General features: G+C 45.0%; 2 protein-coding genes across 2 annotated transcripts in view; both read left to right on the forward strand.

Annotated features, from left to right (window-relative positions):
* The window catches only part of LOC125295300 (centriolin-like), a 36,088-nt gene extending 20,044 nt beyond the window's left edge, over window positions 1-16,044 (forward strand). The window contains exons 12-22 of the mRNA XM_048244564.1: window positions 3,776-3,929; window positions 4,998-5,197; window positions 5,644-5,709; window positions 5,861-5,977; window positions 6,236-6,381; window positions 6,858-7,143; window positions 10,585-10,926; window positions 12,057-12,185; window positions 13,668-13,760; window positions 14,091-14,209; window positions 15,920-16,044. Coding sequence (XP_048100521.1) covers window positions 3,776-3,929; window positions 4,998-5,197; window positions 5,644-5,709; window positions 5,861-5,977; window positions 6,236-6,381; window positions 6,858-7,143; window positions 10,585-10,926; window positions 12,057-12,185; window positions 13,668-13,760; window positions 14,091-14,186 — 1,629 coding nt within the window. The 3' untranslated portion in view covers window positions 14,187-14,209; window positions 15,920-16,044. The remainder of the gene's footprint in view (window positions 1-3,775; window positions 3,930-4,997; window positions 5,198-5,643; window positions 5,710-5,860; window positions 5,978-6,235; window positions 6,382-6,857; window positions 7,144-10,584; window positions 10,927-12,056; window positions 12,186-13,667; window positions 13,761-14,090; window positions 14,210-15,919) is intronic.
* A 511-nt stretch (window positions 16,045-16,555) lies between these two features.
* The window catches only part of LOC125295301 (centriolin-like), a 20,834-nt gene continuing 19,889 nt past the window's right edge, over window positions 16,556-17,500 (forward strand). Inside the window, exons 1-2 of the mRNA XM_048244566.1 lie at window positions 16,556-16,592; window positions 17,275-17,420. Coding sequence (XP_048100523.1) covers window positions 17,304-17,420 — 117 coding nt within the window. The 5' untranslated portion in view covers window positions 16,556-16,592; window positions 17,275-17,303. The remainder of the gene's footprint in view (window positions 16,593-17,274; window positions 17,421-17,500) is intronic.

Consider the following 17,500-nt stretch of genomic DNA (forward strand, 5'->3'; position numbering starts at 1 on the left):
GGTGGGGAAGAATGTGTCTATGTGCCTCGGGGGGGAAGTTAGTGCCATAGTTTAGAGAGTGGCGTCCGCACGGCAGGAAACACACACAGCAGAGGGCTCTCGGGCGGATGGACAGACACAGAGAGGCTGTGTGAGGACGACGAGTGCTGATGCACACACTCTCTCCCCTGCTGGGAGGCAGTGAGTACCCACACAGTGTGTGTGTGTGTGTGTGTGTGTGTGTGTGTGTGTGTGTGTGTGTTTAAAAGGGGCATGTCTGTATGCTGTTTCCTCTCTGTCAAACTTTAAATCTGATATCAGACAGGCACATAATATTAGCTAAAAGCAGTCCCCAAAGTCCAGGGCTTGCTGCTTTAACATTGGGATTGTTTATGCTGCTCAACGCCAGTGTGGCCAGATGTTTGGGTGCTTAAGATGGAGTTAAGATAACTGACCTATAATAGCATCAGCTCCAGAAACGTCATGCATGACAGGTATGCATTACTTTGTGATAGATATGCTGTAAACTTGACTTATCTCCTGGCTTTCATTTGACTTTGGGAGAAAATCTTATCCAGGGTTTAAATATAGACTGTGTCCTGCATAGCAAGTCCTCTCACCCAGAAAGAATGTGTTGCTGTTAGTTTGTCAGTTGGGATGGAGGGAAGTGCAGAGATTTGAATTGCTTGATGAACATCGGAAGTAGAATGTATGAAGAGTGTGATGGTTTCAAGGCAGGGTGTGCGTGTTTCTGTGTGTGTGTGTGTGTGTGTGTGTGTGTGTGTGTGTGTGTGTGTGTGTGTGTGTGTGTGTGCTCTGCCCGGATGACACAGCAGAATGAAGAAAAAGTAGAAGTTTGCTTGAGGCGTGTGTGTGAAAGAGGAACACGACCTGAGATATTATAACTGAGGAACACTGAGATATTATAACTGAGGAACACTGAGATATTATAACTGAGGAACGCAGCCTGAGATATTAGGCCATAAGTGGGGAATGCTTATGATGCCTCCTCTGCTCCTGCGTGACCGCGGAGCACAGATTTCACAAGAGGCGCCATACAGTAGCCTACTGTGTTTCAGGTTGATATTTCAAATGCAGCTGTGTTCTGTGGCGAAGACATTTCTTTTGACTGTTTTACAGCGAGAGCCTAAATGAACACACATAATTTTGCACGGCATCACATATCTTAATTGTTAACTAACTTAACCATCCACTCTTGCATAGAGTCACACAAGTCACAAGTCACACTAACAGCTGTATTAAGTGATGAACTTCATGTTTGCCAGTGAAAATGCAGCTGGAACCAGCCCGTGTGATAATGGTTTACTAGTTGCTGTGGTCAGCCAGTGCTGTATCAGCTAAACAGGCTAAATCTCACTGCCAGCGTTCTGGTGGCTGGTCACTTTTTAAACTCTTCCACTTTTATAAGTGAAATAAAACAATTATTTTGGACCTGGCCACTGATTGGTTGAGCTTGTGCTCTAGAGAGAACTGTCTTAGAAGGATACCATGCTTCAGGTGCACAGGTGTGCAGGTTAGCTGGGCTTGGGACACATCATGTATTGAGCTTAAAGTACAACATGAGGGGCGGTGGTAGTGTAGTGGCTAAGGAGCAAGGCTAGCGTGCCTGTGGTAATGTAGTGGCTAAGGAGCAAGGATAGGGTGCCTGTGGTAATGTAGTGGCTAAGGAGCAAGGCTAGCGTGCCTGTGGTAATGTAGTGGCTAAGGAACTGGGCTAGCATGCTGTGGTCCCAGTATGCATGGTGGCGTGGCAGCCGAGTGGCTCAGGAACTGGGCCAGCATGCTGTGGGTTCAGTATGTATGGTGTACGCGGTAGCGAGTGGCTGCATGAACCTGGGAAACGCGGCAGCAGTAGCCTGTGGTAGTGTCCGTGGCTAAGGAGCTGGGCTAGCGTGCCGTGGTAACGTAGTGGTTGAGGAGCTAACATACGCAGTAGCCTGTGGTAGTGTAGTGGCTAACGAGCTGGGCTGGCGGCAGCAGTCCGTGGTAGTGTAGTGGCTAAGGAGCTGGGCTAGCGTGCAGTAGCCTGTGGTAGTTGTGGGTTGACAGTAAGTCACTTTGGACAACTGTCTGCAAAATGAATATGTAAATGCAAACATGAGAGAACTAGATTCACAGTCATGTAGGGTATGTCCTACAATAAGCATCAGCTGGTCCAATGGAAGATGAACAGATGGTGTATATAGCTAGCCTGACGTTATAATACTCAGATTCTAGTCAGAATATAAGTTTGATACTGCTCCATTGGGACATAATTATGGGGCGTGTTTCAACTGATATGGGGACCTCTGCCCTCAATTGGATAGACCAAACCAATCAGAGCAATGGAATAGCTTACCGTGAGCTGTAGGAAGAACACACAAACCATCCTTCTTCTTCACAAATGCCTTAACATTGTTTTCTGGTCTTTTTTATAAAAATAATTCTGTTCACACCAATGCTACAAACATGTTATAAACAGCTGGGGAAGGGTGTCGCAAACCCCTCCAGCAAACAGGTGGCCAATCGGAGATTTCAAACAAACGAGGGAACAACATGTCACAATGCAAACATGCTGTTTTCCCTTGATGAACATGAAACTGGAGCTTTCCCACCAAAGTTTTCAGAAATAATCGTTTTCAGTGATAAAACCTCATGGAAATAATATGCATTTTTTAGTGATAAAACCTCATGGAAATAATATGCACTTTTCAGTGATAAAACCTCATGGAAATAATATGCACTTTTCCATATGGGGTCTCAGAAGCCATCTGTCTAGCTTCTAGCCACAGCGTTTTTGTTGCAAACAAAATCAACGTAAGCGTGCTCAGATGAAGTCATAGACGAGGCACTGTTGCTCATCTGTCCATCATCGTAAAGCCCAATTTGATTGGTCCAAACAGCTCTGGTTCGAGCATAGTTGCTCCCCAACAGAAAAAGTCCAGACCGAACTTTCCGATCTCAAATGTTGTGGGCGGGGCTACGTTCGGCTGGCATCCAGGCTAGTATATAGCAATAGTAGTCAAGTAAGGTCAAAATACCTTGTGGGTTGGGGGGAAATGCTGCACTACAGATTTGCTTTGTATATTCTGTGTTCATGTTCATGTTCATGTAAATGATTGGCTCTTCAGAATTGAGAAGATGCACTATGCTGGACAGGACAGTTTAAGAGGCTTACAGAACACAGAACTTCTGGAACGTTCTTCATGTTAAGGGGGTCGATCATTTGACAAGTATTGGAACATTTTGTGTGTTGTGTCTGGCCCAGGTGTTATATTTGTGTGTGTGTGTGTGTAGGTGTGTGTGTGTGTGTGTGTGTGTGTGTGTGTGTGTGTGTGTGTGTGTGTGTAGGATCATCTGAGGGCCCAGGTGTTATATTTTGTGTGTGTGTGTAGGATCATCTGAAGGCCCAGGTGTTATATTTTGTGTGTGTGTGTGTGCGTGTGCGTGTAGGATCATCTGAAAGCCCAGGTGTTATATTTTATGTGTTTGAGTGTGTGTGTGTGTAGGATCATCTGAAGGCCCAGGTGTTATATTTTGTGTGTGTGTGTGTGTGTGTGTGTGTGTGTGTGTGTGTGGGATCATCTGAAGGCCCAGGTGTTATATATTTATGTGTGTATGTGTGTGTAGGATCATCTGAAGGCCCAGGTGTTATATATTGTGTGTGTGTGTGTGTGTGTGTGTGTGTAGGATCATCTGAAGGCCCAGGTGTTCTATATTGTGTGTGTGTGTGTGTGTGTAGGATCATCTGAAGGCCCAGGTGTTATATATTGTGTGTGTGTGTGTGTGTGTGTAGGATCATCTGAAGGCCCAGGTGTCTCGTCAGAAGCAGCTGCTGGACATCATGAGCCAGCGTCATGCGGAGCTGGAGGCCAGACTGGACTACATGATCACGCGCATCGCCCAGGAGACCCAGGACATCCAGGACCTGGAGCAGCAGCTCACCGATGGTGAGTGAGGGAGCTCTCTGATTGGCTCTCTGGTGATGAGAGATCAGTTGTGCTAGTGCTGATTGGTGATCACCAACGGTGAGGGAGGGAGCTCTCTGATTGGGTCTCTGGTGATGAGAGATCAGTTGTGCTAGTGCTGATTGGTGATCACCGACGGTGAGGGAGGGTGCTCTGATTGGCTCTCTAGTGATGAGAGAGATCGGTTGTGTGAGTGCTGAGAGTGCTGATTGTGAGGTAGGTTTAGCAGTGAGGTAATCTGATGCTGGTTAGTGAGGTAGGTTTAGCAGTGATGTAGTCTGATGCTGGTTAGTGAGGTAGGTTTAGCAGTGAGGTAGTCTGATGCTGGTTAGTGAGGTAGGTTTAGCAGTGATGTAGTCTGATGCTGGTTAGTGAGGTAGGTTTAGCAGTGACATAGTGTGATGCTGGTTAGTGAGGTAGGTTTAGCAGTGACATAGTGTGATGCTGGTTAGTGAGGTAGGTTTAGCAGTGACATAGTGTGATGCTGGTTAGTGAGGTAGATTAGTGGTTAGCATTGGTGAAGTCTGATGCTGGTTAGTGAGGTAGATTAGTGGTTAGCATTGGTGAAGTCTGATGCTGGTTAGTGAGGTAGATTAGTGGTTAGCATTGGTGATGGTAAGCAGTGATGTAGTCTGTTATAAATTGGGGTCATTTTGTGTTAAGATCTGATTAGTCTAGACTTGGGCTGGTGGTTGAATAAATTGAACATAAAAAGTTCAGTGATGCATTTGTAGCTTTGTGTTAAACAATGCCCCCTTTGTCTCTGGCATGTACACACCATGGGGCGCAGAGGGTGTGTGTGTGTGTGTGCGTGTGTGTGTATACACTGTATATACACTGTAGGTTTATGACACTCTTTAACAGATATCTGGAGGACATGATCTCTAGCCTTCAGTAGTGATGAGGGCTTAATGTTTGTATGTGTAAAAGGCTCTGCGCAGTAATGCAGGTGTGTGTGCGCTGGTGTGTGTAGCAGCAGGTGGGCATAAAGGCAGGTGTGTGTGCGCACGTGTGTGTGTGTGCTTGTGCGTGTGCGTGTGTGTTGTTCAGGTCAGATCTTGGCGAATGAGTCTCTGAAGCGGGAGTTGGAGGACGTGATCTCGGGCCTGCAAGAGTATCTGTGTGGGGTCAGAGGTCAAGCTTGCCAGGCCCAGAGCGACTGCCGCCGCCTCCAGAGCCAGAACCAGGCGCTAGAGCGCCTCCTGCAGGACAGAGAGGAGCAGTGCAGGCAGTTGCAGCACGGGCAGGAGGTGAGCCTGTGTGTGTGTGTGTGTGTGTGTGTGTGTGTGTGTGTGCGGTGTGTGTGTGTGTGTGTGTGTGAGAGAGAGAGACCAGTGTGTGTGTGTGTGTGTGTGTGAGAGAGAGAGACCAGTGTGTGTGTGTGTTTGCTAATGCTGGCATGGTGTGTGTAGTTACTAGGATATAGTGTTAGGTGGAATCTCCTCTCCCCCCAGACCTTACACAGGACAGGACATCCTGTCAGGAAGTGGGGTTGGATGAAAACAAGATGGACAAAAATAAGCACAAGTGTGTGTGTGTGTGTGTGTGTGTGTGTGTGTGCCTGTAGGAGCTGGACACGGTGAGGAGGGAGGCTGTGAGGGAGAGTGGTGTGTTAGTATGTGTGTTTAATGTGTTTACTCTTTCTTGCTGTGTGTGTGTGTGTGTGTGTGTGTGTGTGTGTGTGTGTGTGTGTCAGGAGGAGAGGAGCACAGAGACAGAGAAGCTGAGAGCAGAGCTGAGTAGGCTGCGATCACTCACTAAGGTAATCCACGCACACACATACACACACACACACACACACACACACACACACACACACACACACACACACACAGGCACACACCATCTCACAATGTTTTTTGATCGTGATAAAGTGTGTTGAAATGTGTGTGTGTGTGTGTGTGTGTGTGTAGGTAGAGCGGGCAGCTCTTGAAGCAGAGCTTCAGAATGAGAGACAGGCCAGAGAAAACGCTGAGGTTCGCATCCAGCTAGAGACTGAAAACCTTCTGGAACACATCAGCTCACTAAAGGTGTGTGTGTGTGTGTGTGTGTGGGGGGGGTATGTGTGTGCGCCTGTGCCATTACAACAGCATTTGTGTGTGCATAGTATAGTGATTTTCAGTATTTGAATATTTATAATTTACAGAGATGCTAAACTTTGGAAGTGGTTGGGTTGTACGTCTTTCTGCCCATGTATAGATCAGTTTCTTGCTATTACGAGTTATTGACCAAGTGTGTGTGTGTGTGTGTGTGTGTGTGTGTGTGTGTGTGTGTGTTCGTGTGTTCAGGAGGAGAGTGATGCTTTGCGAGACGATGCTGCTGAACTACAGACTAAACTGCAGAGCACCTCCGCAGTCTTCATCCACCCAGATGATCTACTGCAGCGCCTGCAGAGCCTTACACAGAACCTCAGCACAGACACACCTGACGCCAGGTGAGACGCACTGTTGTCCTAAGCACAGACAGTGTTGTGTTGTGTTGTGTTGTGTTGTGTTGTGTTGTGTTGTGTTGTGTTGTGTTGTGTTCATATGTTGCGTTGTTGTGTTGATGTGATGTGTTGTTGTGTTGTGTTGTGTTCATATGTTGCATTGCATTGTGTTGATGTGTTGTTGTGATGTGTTGTTGTTGTGATGTGTTGTTGATGAGTGTACTGTGTGGGAGCCACTCTATGGAACGTTGCTGTGGAGGAGCATCTATGTGATGTGTTGTGTTGTGTTGTGTTGTGTTGATGTGTCATGTTATTGTGTTGTTGTGATGTGTTGTTGTGGTGTTGTGTTGATGTGATGTGTTGATATGATGTGTTGTTGATGTGTTGTTGTTGTTGTGTTGATGTGTTGAGTTGATGTGATATGTTGATGTGTTGTTGATGTGTTGTGTTGTTGTTGTGTTGTTGTGTTGATGTGTGTGCAGTGTGGGAGCCACTCTACAGAACGTTGCTGTGGAGGAGCGTCTACAGGAGCTGCAGCAGGAGGTCTGGCGTCTGGTCAGACAGGAGAGGGAGCAGAGGGAGGAGTCTAAACGGCTGCAGGAGGAGAGGGAGGAGTCTAAACGGCTGCAGGAGGAGAGGGAGGAGTCTAAACGGCTGCAGGACGAGTGGGAGGAGGCTAGACGCCAGCAGGAGACTCTGAGTGGGGAACTGCAGCTCCTGAGACAGCAGCTCACAAGCGTGCAGAAACAGAACCAGCAGCAGACTTGGGTCAGCAGCACACACAAGCACCACACAGCAAATGCTAACACACTCTGAGCCTGATGTTAACACAAGCACCACATAGCAAATGCTAACACACTCTGAGCCTGATGTTAACACAAGCACCACACAGCAAATGCTAACACACTCTGAGCCTGATGTTAACACAAGCACCACACAGCAAATGCTAACACACTCTGAGCCTGATGTTAACACAAGCACCACACAGCAAATGCTAACACACTCTGAGCCTGATGTTAACACAAGCACCACACAGCAAATGCTAACACACTGAGCCTGATGTAAACACAACACAGCAAATGCTAACACACTCTGAGCCTGATGTTAACACAAGCACCACACAGCAAATGCTAACACACTCAGAGCCTGATGTTAACACAAGCACCACACAGCAAATGCTAACACACTCAGAGCCTGATGTTAACACAAGCACCACACAGCAAATGCTAACACACTCTGAGCCTGATGTTAACACAAGCACCACACAGCAAATGCTAACACACTCTGAGCCTGATGTTAACACAAGCACCACACTGCAAATGTAACACACTCTGAGCCTGATGTTAACACAAGCACCACAGCAAAGCACTCTGAGCCTGATGTTAACACAAGCACACATAGCAAATGCTAACACACTCTGAGCCTGATGTTAACACAAGCACCACACAGCAAATGCTAACACACTCTGAGCCTGATGTTAACACAAGCACCACACAGCAAATGCTAACACACTCTGAGCCTGATGTTAACACAAGCACCACACAGCAAATGCTAACACACTCTGAGCCTGATGTAAACACAACACAGCAAATGCTAACACACTCTGAGCCTGATGTAAACACAACACAGCAAATGCTAACACACTCTGAGCCTGATGTTAACACAAGCACCACACAGCAAATGCTAACACACTCTGAGCCTGATGTTAACACAAGCACCACACAGCAAATGCTAACACACTCTGAGCCTGATGTTAACACAAGCACCACACAGCAAATGCTAACACACTCTGAGCCTGATGTAAACACAACACAGCAAATGCTAACACACTCTGAGCCTGATGTTAACACAAGCACCACACAGCAAATGCTAACACACTCTGAGCCTGATGTTAACACAACACAGCAAATGCTAACACACTCTGAGCCTGATGTTACAGTAACACCACACAGCAAATGCTAGCACACTCAGAGCCTGATGTTAACACAAGCACCACGCAGCAAATGCTAACACACTCTGAGCCTGATGTTAACACAAGCACCACACAGCAAATGCTAACACACTCTGAGCCTGAAGTTAACACCTGCACTAGCATACATACTTACACAAATGCAATTTTTCATGTTCATGATAGTATCCTCAGTAAAAGTTTACCGGAAGGGTAGTATTATAATGTGGTAAGTGAATAAAATAAAATTAAATGAGGCTGCTAGTTTTGATGATGTGGTCGCACAGCAACACATAATAGTAAGCTAATGTTAAGTTGATTTGCTGAATTCTCAAGTTTGTGTTGCTAACTTACCTGGGCTATGAAATTTAGTTCATTTAGGTCTACTGTTGGGTTTAATGATATTTCTGATTACTGACTACATCTTGAGAGAGTTCCTTCTAGGTAACTATCCCGTTAGCTCACGTGTCATGTCTATCAATCATGTAGTGCTCACCAAAATTATAGAAAATAACATTGCAAGACACATATCTCTTCTATGATCCCAGAAAGATTTTCTTTGATTTGTTAGTTTTTTGAACATTTATATTATCTAATGACATAGAAAACATAATGAATTGCATCCATATATCCTTGGACTTTGCACAACTACCGTAAAACTCCAAATAATAGCCTGGCCTTTTATTTTCCCAAATCACCAAACTGCACCGGCTAGTATTAGAGACAGGCGTCTATATGAGACAGGCTCTTTCTGGCTCCATCTTTCTGGCTTCTTTCTCTTTATCGCCATGGCAGTACGCATTTAGAATAAAGAATAACGTTCGCGAACCCTTCTGGTTTTGTTGCCAGCATAAAAACAAGCTTACCATCGGCCTATCCGCAAATTTTAAACACAAGGGATGAATTGAACGATGACGAAGTCGGACATATAGGCATAGTTCATATTGAAAAAAAAGTTATACAATTTGGAACTCTAGCTTTTCCCCCACCCTCGCAGTCTTTTAATGCCATCTAATCATAACGTCGCGCAGTCTGCACCACACATAAGCCCAAATCACACCAAAGATTCGCGACAAGATGAGCTGCAACATTCTATTAACCAGCAACTTGATGCAACATTCTAAAACCTTGCAACTCTGACCAGACATGGTGAATGGTTTGCGACGGCTTGCAACGACGTGCAACATCTAATTACCATCTACATCTAAACACCACTGTAACCTCCTTTCTGTAACGCTTTCGTGTCACTGCGAATCTTTGATGTGAATTGGGCTTTAAACAGATAATCTGACGGGTTTTACAAGATTAAATGCAACCCGAAACTAAAAAACAGACCAGGCCTCTACTGGAGACCAGCCTTTAAAGGGACACCATTAACATGTTTTCGTGTTAATTATTGATCTTCGTAAGTCGGTATATGGTTAAATGACTCGTTACAGGGCGAATGAAGACTCTCTCGCCCGCCCCTACTGCCTGTAGTCCCGCTTGCAAGTTCTGTGTATCCTACCCGCCGACCGAAGCAGGCAGGCTAACAAAACGCTAGAGATTGTATAATGTGTATAATGGCAGAGCCGGCGAAGAAGCAGCGAAAACCCTTGACAGAAGACTCAAACAAAAGGAAAAGAGCTTCAGACCGAGCGAGGGGGAGTTTCGTAGAGAAAGCGCATCAGGCTTGCCTGTTGTCCCTTTAACCCAAACCTTTAGCCACGCCAGGCGTTTAAGAGAGACAGGCGTCTCTTTGGGACTCGGCTATTATTTGAAGTTCTACAGTATTTTCCTCTAGCCTAAAACGTGAGAATGAAAGCTAATTACTTTCACATTTTTCTTAAAGTGACAGGCACTTAATTAGACCTACACACCACCAGTGTAATGACATTAAAGACAAGTGTAATAGTTTTAAAAAAACAATATTAAGTATTCAAATTACTAAATATTTTAGTTACTTGTAATTATGTAGATAATAAAATATGATAAATTATTTGAATTATGTTAAAACAAAATATCTCAAGTTTATGAATTCCAAAATATGAAACATATGACATATGATCATTTTCTGTGTGTGTGTGTAGAGGGTCGAGCAGAGACTAGGATCGCCACTGATGTGAATGATCACACAGTATTCAATATTACTGATGGCAAATTAGTCTTTGAGGATGGTGAGGCCTGATGAAGTGAATGTTTAGTCAATTCCATGTAATGTAGCAAGGCAGAGAATTCCATTTCCTTTGTACGTCTGACCCTCTGTGTGTTCTCTATTGCAGGAGGCTGCCAAGAAGAAGAGTGAACATGAGACGGAGCTCCGCAAGCTGAGGGAGGAGCTTCAAGGGGACCAAGAGGTGGAGCTTCAGAGGCTGAGGGAGGAGCTTGAGGCTGCACAGGAGGCAGAACTCCAGCAACTAAAGGAGGAGCTTAGGGAGAGACAGGAGGCGGAGCTTAACAGACTGAGGAAGAAGCTTCAGAAGGCCCAAGAGGCGGCGCTTCAGGGCCTAAGGGAGGAGCTTCAGGAGGCCCAGGAGCAGCAGTACCTGATGAGCCAACGTCTGCAGGAGGCTGAGAGCGAGCGGGAGGGCCTCCTCATGGAGCTGCACCAGCAGGACACACAGGTCAGTAGACAGGGCCTCCACATGGAGCCCTATGAAATGAGCATACTGGTCAGTAGAAAGGGCCTCTTCATGGTTCTCCTTTAGGAGACCACACGAATCAGTGGAAAGGGCCTCCTCATGGAGCTCCTTCAGGAGACCACACAGATCAGTGGAAAGGGCCTCCTCATGGAGCTCCATGTCCACTGACCTGTGCTCCATCAGAAGAGCACTCAGGTCATAAGGGAAAAACAGTACTGTTGTTCTGATAGACAAAAAGGTGTGTGTGTCTAATGTGGTGCCACTAGTTTCAGTGTGTGCATATGTACAGTGAATGTCACTTGAACTGGTGTAATTAATATACAGTGTTTCCCACAGAATTGGAAAGGGGTGGTATTAAGATCGCCTTGGTAGTGTATAGGTCTAATTGAGTGCGTTTTCTACATAAAGGTAGAATAAAGGTTCGTACTTCTCCTTGGGACAAGCACTTTTGAATTTTGGAAAACACTTTTCCATTTACATTGGGATTTTGCAAACATTCAGTGTCAGAGTCAATAAAATGAGCCCTTCAACGAAATTGACAAGCAGCTGTAAGTAGGCTAAGCATGCTAAATTTGACATCCAAACAGTATTCTAATGTTAGCTTTGAGAGACTGCTTGATTTCATAACTTCACTGAGTTTAGTCTCTTCAATGTAGCCTACTATGTTGTGATAAGACCTTAGCAGAGTTCACTTCAATGCAGCAGTTTTGAACAAATTTGCGCAGCATGGTCCGCGATGCTAAGCGTTTGATTTAATAGCAATTTAGCCAGACGTCTTCTATGCAATGCTTCTATGTGGCAACAACAATCCCTCAACAATCGTGAATATTTTGTTAAATGCACATGCAGAGGAGGGGCAGCGGGCTACGAGAGAGAGCGGGGCGGGGCAGGGAAACGCTGCATGCATAAAAAGCGCAGCTCAATGGCAATGCAAGGATTTGACCTTATATTTAAATTAATTTAAATTAAATTTTAAATTAAATTAAACATAGAATATTAATCTGTGGCGGTCAATTTTTATTTCGTGGCGCCCCGCCACAGATTAGTCAGTGTATGGGAAACACTGATATATGAATGTGTGTGTGTGTGTGTGTGTGTGTGTGTGTCCACAGGCTCTGGAGGAGCTGAAAAAGAGTGTGTCTAGTGCTGACAGGAGAGCTGGTCAGCAGTTGGCCGCAGTCACACAGCAGCTACAGACACTCTACAGGACAGCACTGCATATACGCCAGCAGAGGGAGCAGGTAACACACACACACACACACACACACACACACACACACACATGCATACTAGGGCTGTGTATTGTTAATGACCTCATGATACGCATCACGATATGGCTCACGGGACAATACATCACAATATATTGCGATACAATACATATTACGATATATTGAAATACTTTTACCGAAACAAAATGGAAAAAACAGAGCTGGAAACACAATTATTGTCACATTTGTGTAGCACTTGGGCAGTGTAATATGTAGGTCACATTATACTGTGTAGCACTTGGGCAGTGTAATATGTAGGTCACATTATACTGTGTAGCACTTGGGCAGTGTAATATGTAGGTCACATTATACTGATAATTCAGCAGACAAATAATACAAAAATATCACAATAGTCAGCTTGAATAGTCTAACACAAATCTTGATATTTGGCAGCAGTGTCGATACGACACAATAGTCGATATTTTGATATTCCGATATTTCACACACACACACACACACACTAGGGCTGTAACGATATGCGATTCGAAACCGAAATTTCACACAGCGCTTTGCAGCTTACGCGGCTGCATAACCAACACACATCTCCCGCTTTACTTACCGGTAGCCTACTTACCGGTAGCCTACGACAACTAGCTAAATTACTATTAAATCCTCTTAGCATCATTAGCTTGCTGCACATATTTGTTTAAAACTCTTGTATTCAAGTTGACTGATCATCCCAATATCAATGTTTCCCAAAAGTGCCTGTCCCAAGGAGAACAAGTATTACCTTGGAACTTAAACACACATGGGAAAACTGAACAGTCAAATCAGTAGACTATGATAAGCTAGCCAACTATGCTACTTTGTTTACATATCCAGGCTTTAACCAGACAGCTGAATTAAAGAGGTAGAGTTGTAACAGAAATAGTAGGCCTAGGCTATAGGCTAATCTGCATAAAGTGTGGCGTCATAAATATCAGAGATTCAGTATTCTTTCTTTTTTTTTATAATTTTTTATTGAAAAAATAATGAGTATTGACAGTGAATTATCAGCAAAGTTATTATTATAATAATCCTCTGGTGTTCCAAGGTAGGCTATTGCCCCCCCCCCCCCCAAATAAAAAATCGAGGTTTGTATTGAACCGCTGGTCAAAAATCAGGATACAAACCGATGCGAGGAGGTTGGTGTGTCGTTACAGCCCTAACACACACTCTCTCTCTCTCTCTCTCTCTCTCTCATACACACTCTCACACACACACACACACACACACACACACAACCATATGCTTACACTAAAGCACACAAAACACTCACTCCTAAATAAAAAGTACAAAAAGTCCATGACAGAATTAACCATAATGGGATTGGATGATGTGTGTGACTGTGTGTGTGAGCGCTTATGTCTGTATTTCTATACATTTGTGTGTGTGGTGTGTGTGTGTGTGTGTGTGGGTGTGTGGTGTGTGGTGTGTGTGGTGTGTGGTGGTGTGTGTGTGTGTGTGTGTGTGTAGGATGCAGAGCAGCTGGAGGACTCTCGGCAGCATATGGCTGAGGCGGGTCAGGACCTGGAGAGGGCTGAAACAGAGACGGCTTTTCTGCAGAGGGTACTGAAGGAGCAAGGGAGTGGCTCCCCACCCGTTCCTTCCACCCTCCTTCCTGTCCCTCCTTCTGGATCCTCCATCCATTCCGGGTTCATTTCCTTCAGCTCGGATGCAGCGTGACAGTTATTTAAAATTCACAACGAAGTTTGGCAAATTAATATACAAGTGTGATACGCCCAAAAAATTGGATCATACTTACAGGGTGTTCAAATAAACATAATGTTAATGGTCGTTTAAATTACGTGAGTACAAGTAAATTCAACCAAGCAGTGGAATAAACGTATTTCGTATTATTATTATTATTGATGTGTGTGTGTGTGTGTTCCCTGCAGTCAGTGTGTGTTAGATAGTAAAAGTGCTGGAAGCCCAGAAAGCAGCCACCAGCAGGAGGACCTGGAGCAGTTAACTAGAGCTGTCAAGACTGACTGAACAGCTGAGCCAGGCTTCTAGAGGTACATCACACACACACACACACACACACACACACACACACGTTCACATCACTTCATTTGTGTTAAATTAAGTTAACTGAACTCCTGTTAAACCTAAATTACTGCTATCATTGGCTTGGGATGGAGTTTTCGGACAAGGGTGAGTTTGAGTTTTGGGTTTGGAATGCTGAAGTGAATTTTGGGTTTGGAATGCTGAAGTGAGTTCAGTTTGGAATGCTTTGAGTTTTGGGTTTCTTGAAGGAGTTCTGGGTTTGGAATGCTGAAGTGAGTTTTGGGTTTGGAATTCTGGTTTGAATTTGTGTTTGGAATTCTGGTTTGAATTTGAGTTTGGAATGCTGGAGTGATGAGATGAGCTGCAACATTCCATAAACCAGCAACTTGCTGCAACACTCTAAAAAATGGTGAATTTACAACAACACTTTTCCACAACGCCTTGTCACACCACTCGTTGTAGCCAGATACTGTATGAACTAGCTATCTGGCTAGCTAGCCAGCAGTTAACCAACTAGTAGGGCTGCATGATTTTGGGGGTTCTGATAGATATTGTTATGTTTCTGGCAGATATTGTGATTGCGATTTGTGATATGATTTTTTTCACCCCTGATTGGTGAGCAGCCCGGTGCACAAGAAGCACAGCAACCCCGGCCGACTGTGAAGCTCACCAATCAGAATGTCTGGCCCTCAAAGCCTGGGTGCCATTCCAACTTAGTCCATACATTTGAGGTCGGGAAGTTCGGTCTGGCATTGCTTCATTGTGGTGGAAGTATGCTCGCCCTATATCAGGCGGACCAATCAAATCAGGCTTTACGAGATGATGGACAGGTGGAGCAACAGCGCCTGGTCTATCACGTCATCTGAGCACGCTTAGATTAGGCTTATGTTTGAAAACAAAAAACGCTGTGGCTAGAAGGAGACATGGCTTTTAAGACCCTATATTGAAAATTCATATTACTAATGAGGTTGTATCACTGAAAACTATTATTTCTGAAAACTTTGGCCAAAGTTGAGATGTGGGAAAACTGGTGGTTTCACTTTCAGAATGGATTATGTCAGGCTATGCCCCCTCAGACTAATGCGATCCTTTAACCAACGGGCGTGACATCTTCACTTCCTTTAACCGCCGCAAGAGCACCAACCGCGTGGCAGTATTTTACGCATTTAATGAAATCTGCTCGCGGGAATTTTCCAACTAAAAAAAATAACTTTGTGATCTGTCACTGTCTCAGCAAAGCTCTCGTGCCCAGCCTCAAAGGCTCATTAGACCCAGACGGTTGATAAACTAACCTAACCTATTTTTGCTAGAACTAGTAGACTACATTAAAGTTGCTGAACGTATGTCATCTCAGGTTAGGTTGCAACAATACGCTTTTCTGGAGTGAGTTCTAAGATTTGGAATGCTGGAGTTCTGAGATTGTGTTTGGAATGCTGGAGTTCTGAGATTGTGTTTGGAATGCTGAGATGAGTTCTGAGATAGTGTTTGGAATGCTGAGATGAGTTCTGAGATTGGCATGTTCGAGATCTCTCTCTCTGAAGTGTGCGTAACAGTCTTTAAATGGCTTTAAACAGCATGTGAAATATGCTGAGAGAAATATGCTTACTGTGACGTGAGAGCATATAGACCATATGTAAAGTGGCAGTGTATTTGCCTATGTATCATATAAACTGTGTGTGTCTGTCTGTGTCTGTGTGTGTGTGTGTGTGTGTGTGTAGATAAGAGTTTGAGTGTGGAGGAGCTCCTGGATGAGATGGTTTCCCTGAGGGACACCCTAAAGCAGAGCAGCTATGTGTCCAACCTGCAGGACAGCCACAGGAGCGGACACTGGTACTTCATCCACACAGGCCAGAGCGTAAGGAAACACAACACACACACACACACACACACACATGCTTACATGTGATGCCATGTTTATAATATATCTCTTCAAAATAACTTGTTTGGCGCCTCATTCTATATGTATATGTGTGTGTGTGTGTATGTATATGTGTGTGTGTGTGTATGTGTGTGTGTGCGCTTTGGGGGCCTTGATAAAGCACTTGAGGTTGTTTGTGTAACGTCTCAGGGAACTCAGGACTTGATAAAGCACTATATAAATGCAAAGTTGTTGTGTGTGTGTGTGTGTGTGTGTGTGTGTAGGCTGCCAGTGTAGCGTCTCAGGGAACTCAGGACTCTGGGCTGGGCTCTCAGCTCCCCTCCTCCCCCCAGAGACGACCCCGCCCACAACACCCCCCTCCCCACGAGAGGAACCGCCCCATAGGAGCCGGCTACTGGCTCTACTCACCACATCCGCCCAACAGAGGCACACACACACACACACACACACAAGAGGAACCCCCCCCAAAGGAGCCGGCTACTGGCTCTACTCACCACATCCGCCCAACAGAGGTATAGCAACGTCACATATTACCAACCGTCACGTATGTCCAACCTCTTACGTGTATGTTTGTTCAAATCTACACACCTATGGCTACTGAAAAATGTAAGGTTCATTTAGCAAATGCTATTTTGAAGTATTAAAAAACATCGTTGTTTTAACAATTTTTGAACAAAATGGTTGGTAATTAGCACATTTACGATACACACACACTCTATTTTAGCCATCAAAAGGCCTGGGCACACCAAGCCGATTATCGTTAGTCGGGGGAGCCGTTGGCGTTCATTGTGGCCGATTTGACGTGTCGGGATAATAATCCGCTTTCCGCCAGGAAATAGGGCCTCCGTCAGCGTGACCGCCTAACAAACACTTTTACACGCACACTCACACACCATATTTTACACGCACACTCACACACCATATTTTACACGCACACTCACACACCATATTTGTGACCGCCTAACACACACTTTAACACGCACAACACCATATTTTACACACACACTCACACACCATATTTTACACACACACTGACACCATGTTAGACCGCTACGACACACCTTTTTTTTTAACCACTAACACTCATATCAATTATATTCTGTATGTTTGCTCATCTTGCAGGTCTGAAGTCCAAATATTTTTTTTTATCCAAAATAAGCTACTTGTTTTCGCATGTGTGTGTTTTTGTATCAGTGGGCAGTGACAGTGGTGGTGAGAGGGATATGGAGAGCAGTGCCCCATGGTGGTTCTTTCCTGCTGGTGCGCTTCTCTACACATCGCTGCCAACTCAGCCCCCGCCACCCAGCTCACAGTGCCACCTCCCCAAACACCAGCACATGGTGAGAGACTGCACACACACACACACACACACACACACACACACCAACACATGGTGAGAGACTGCACACACACACACACA

Source organism: Alosa alosa, chromosome 5 (assembly GCF_017589495.1).
Source record: "Alosa alosa isolate M-15738 ecotype Scorff River chromosome 5, AALO_Geno_1.1, whole genome shotgun sequence".
Classification (NCBI taxonomy): Eukaryota; Metazoa; Chordata; class Actinopteri; order Clupeiformes; family Clupeidae; genus Alosa; species Alosa alosa.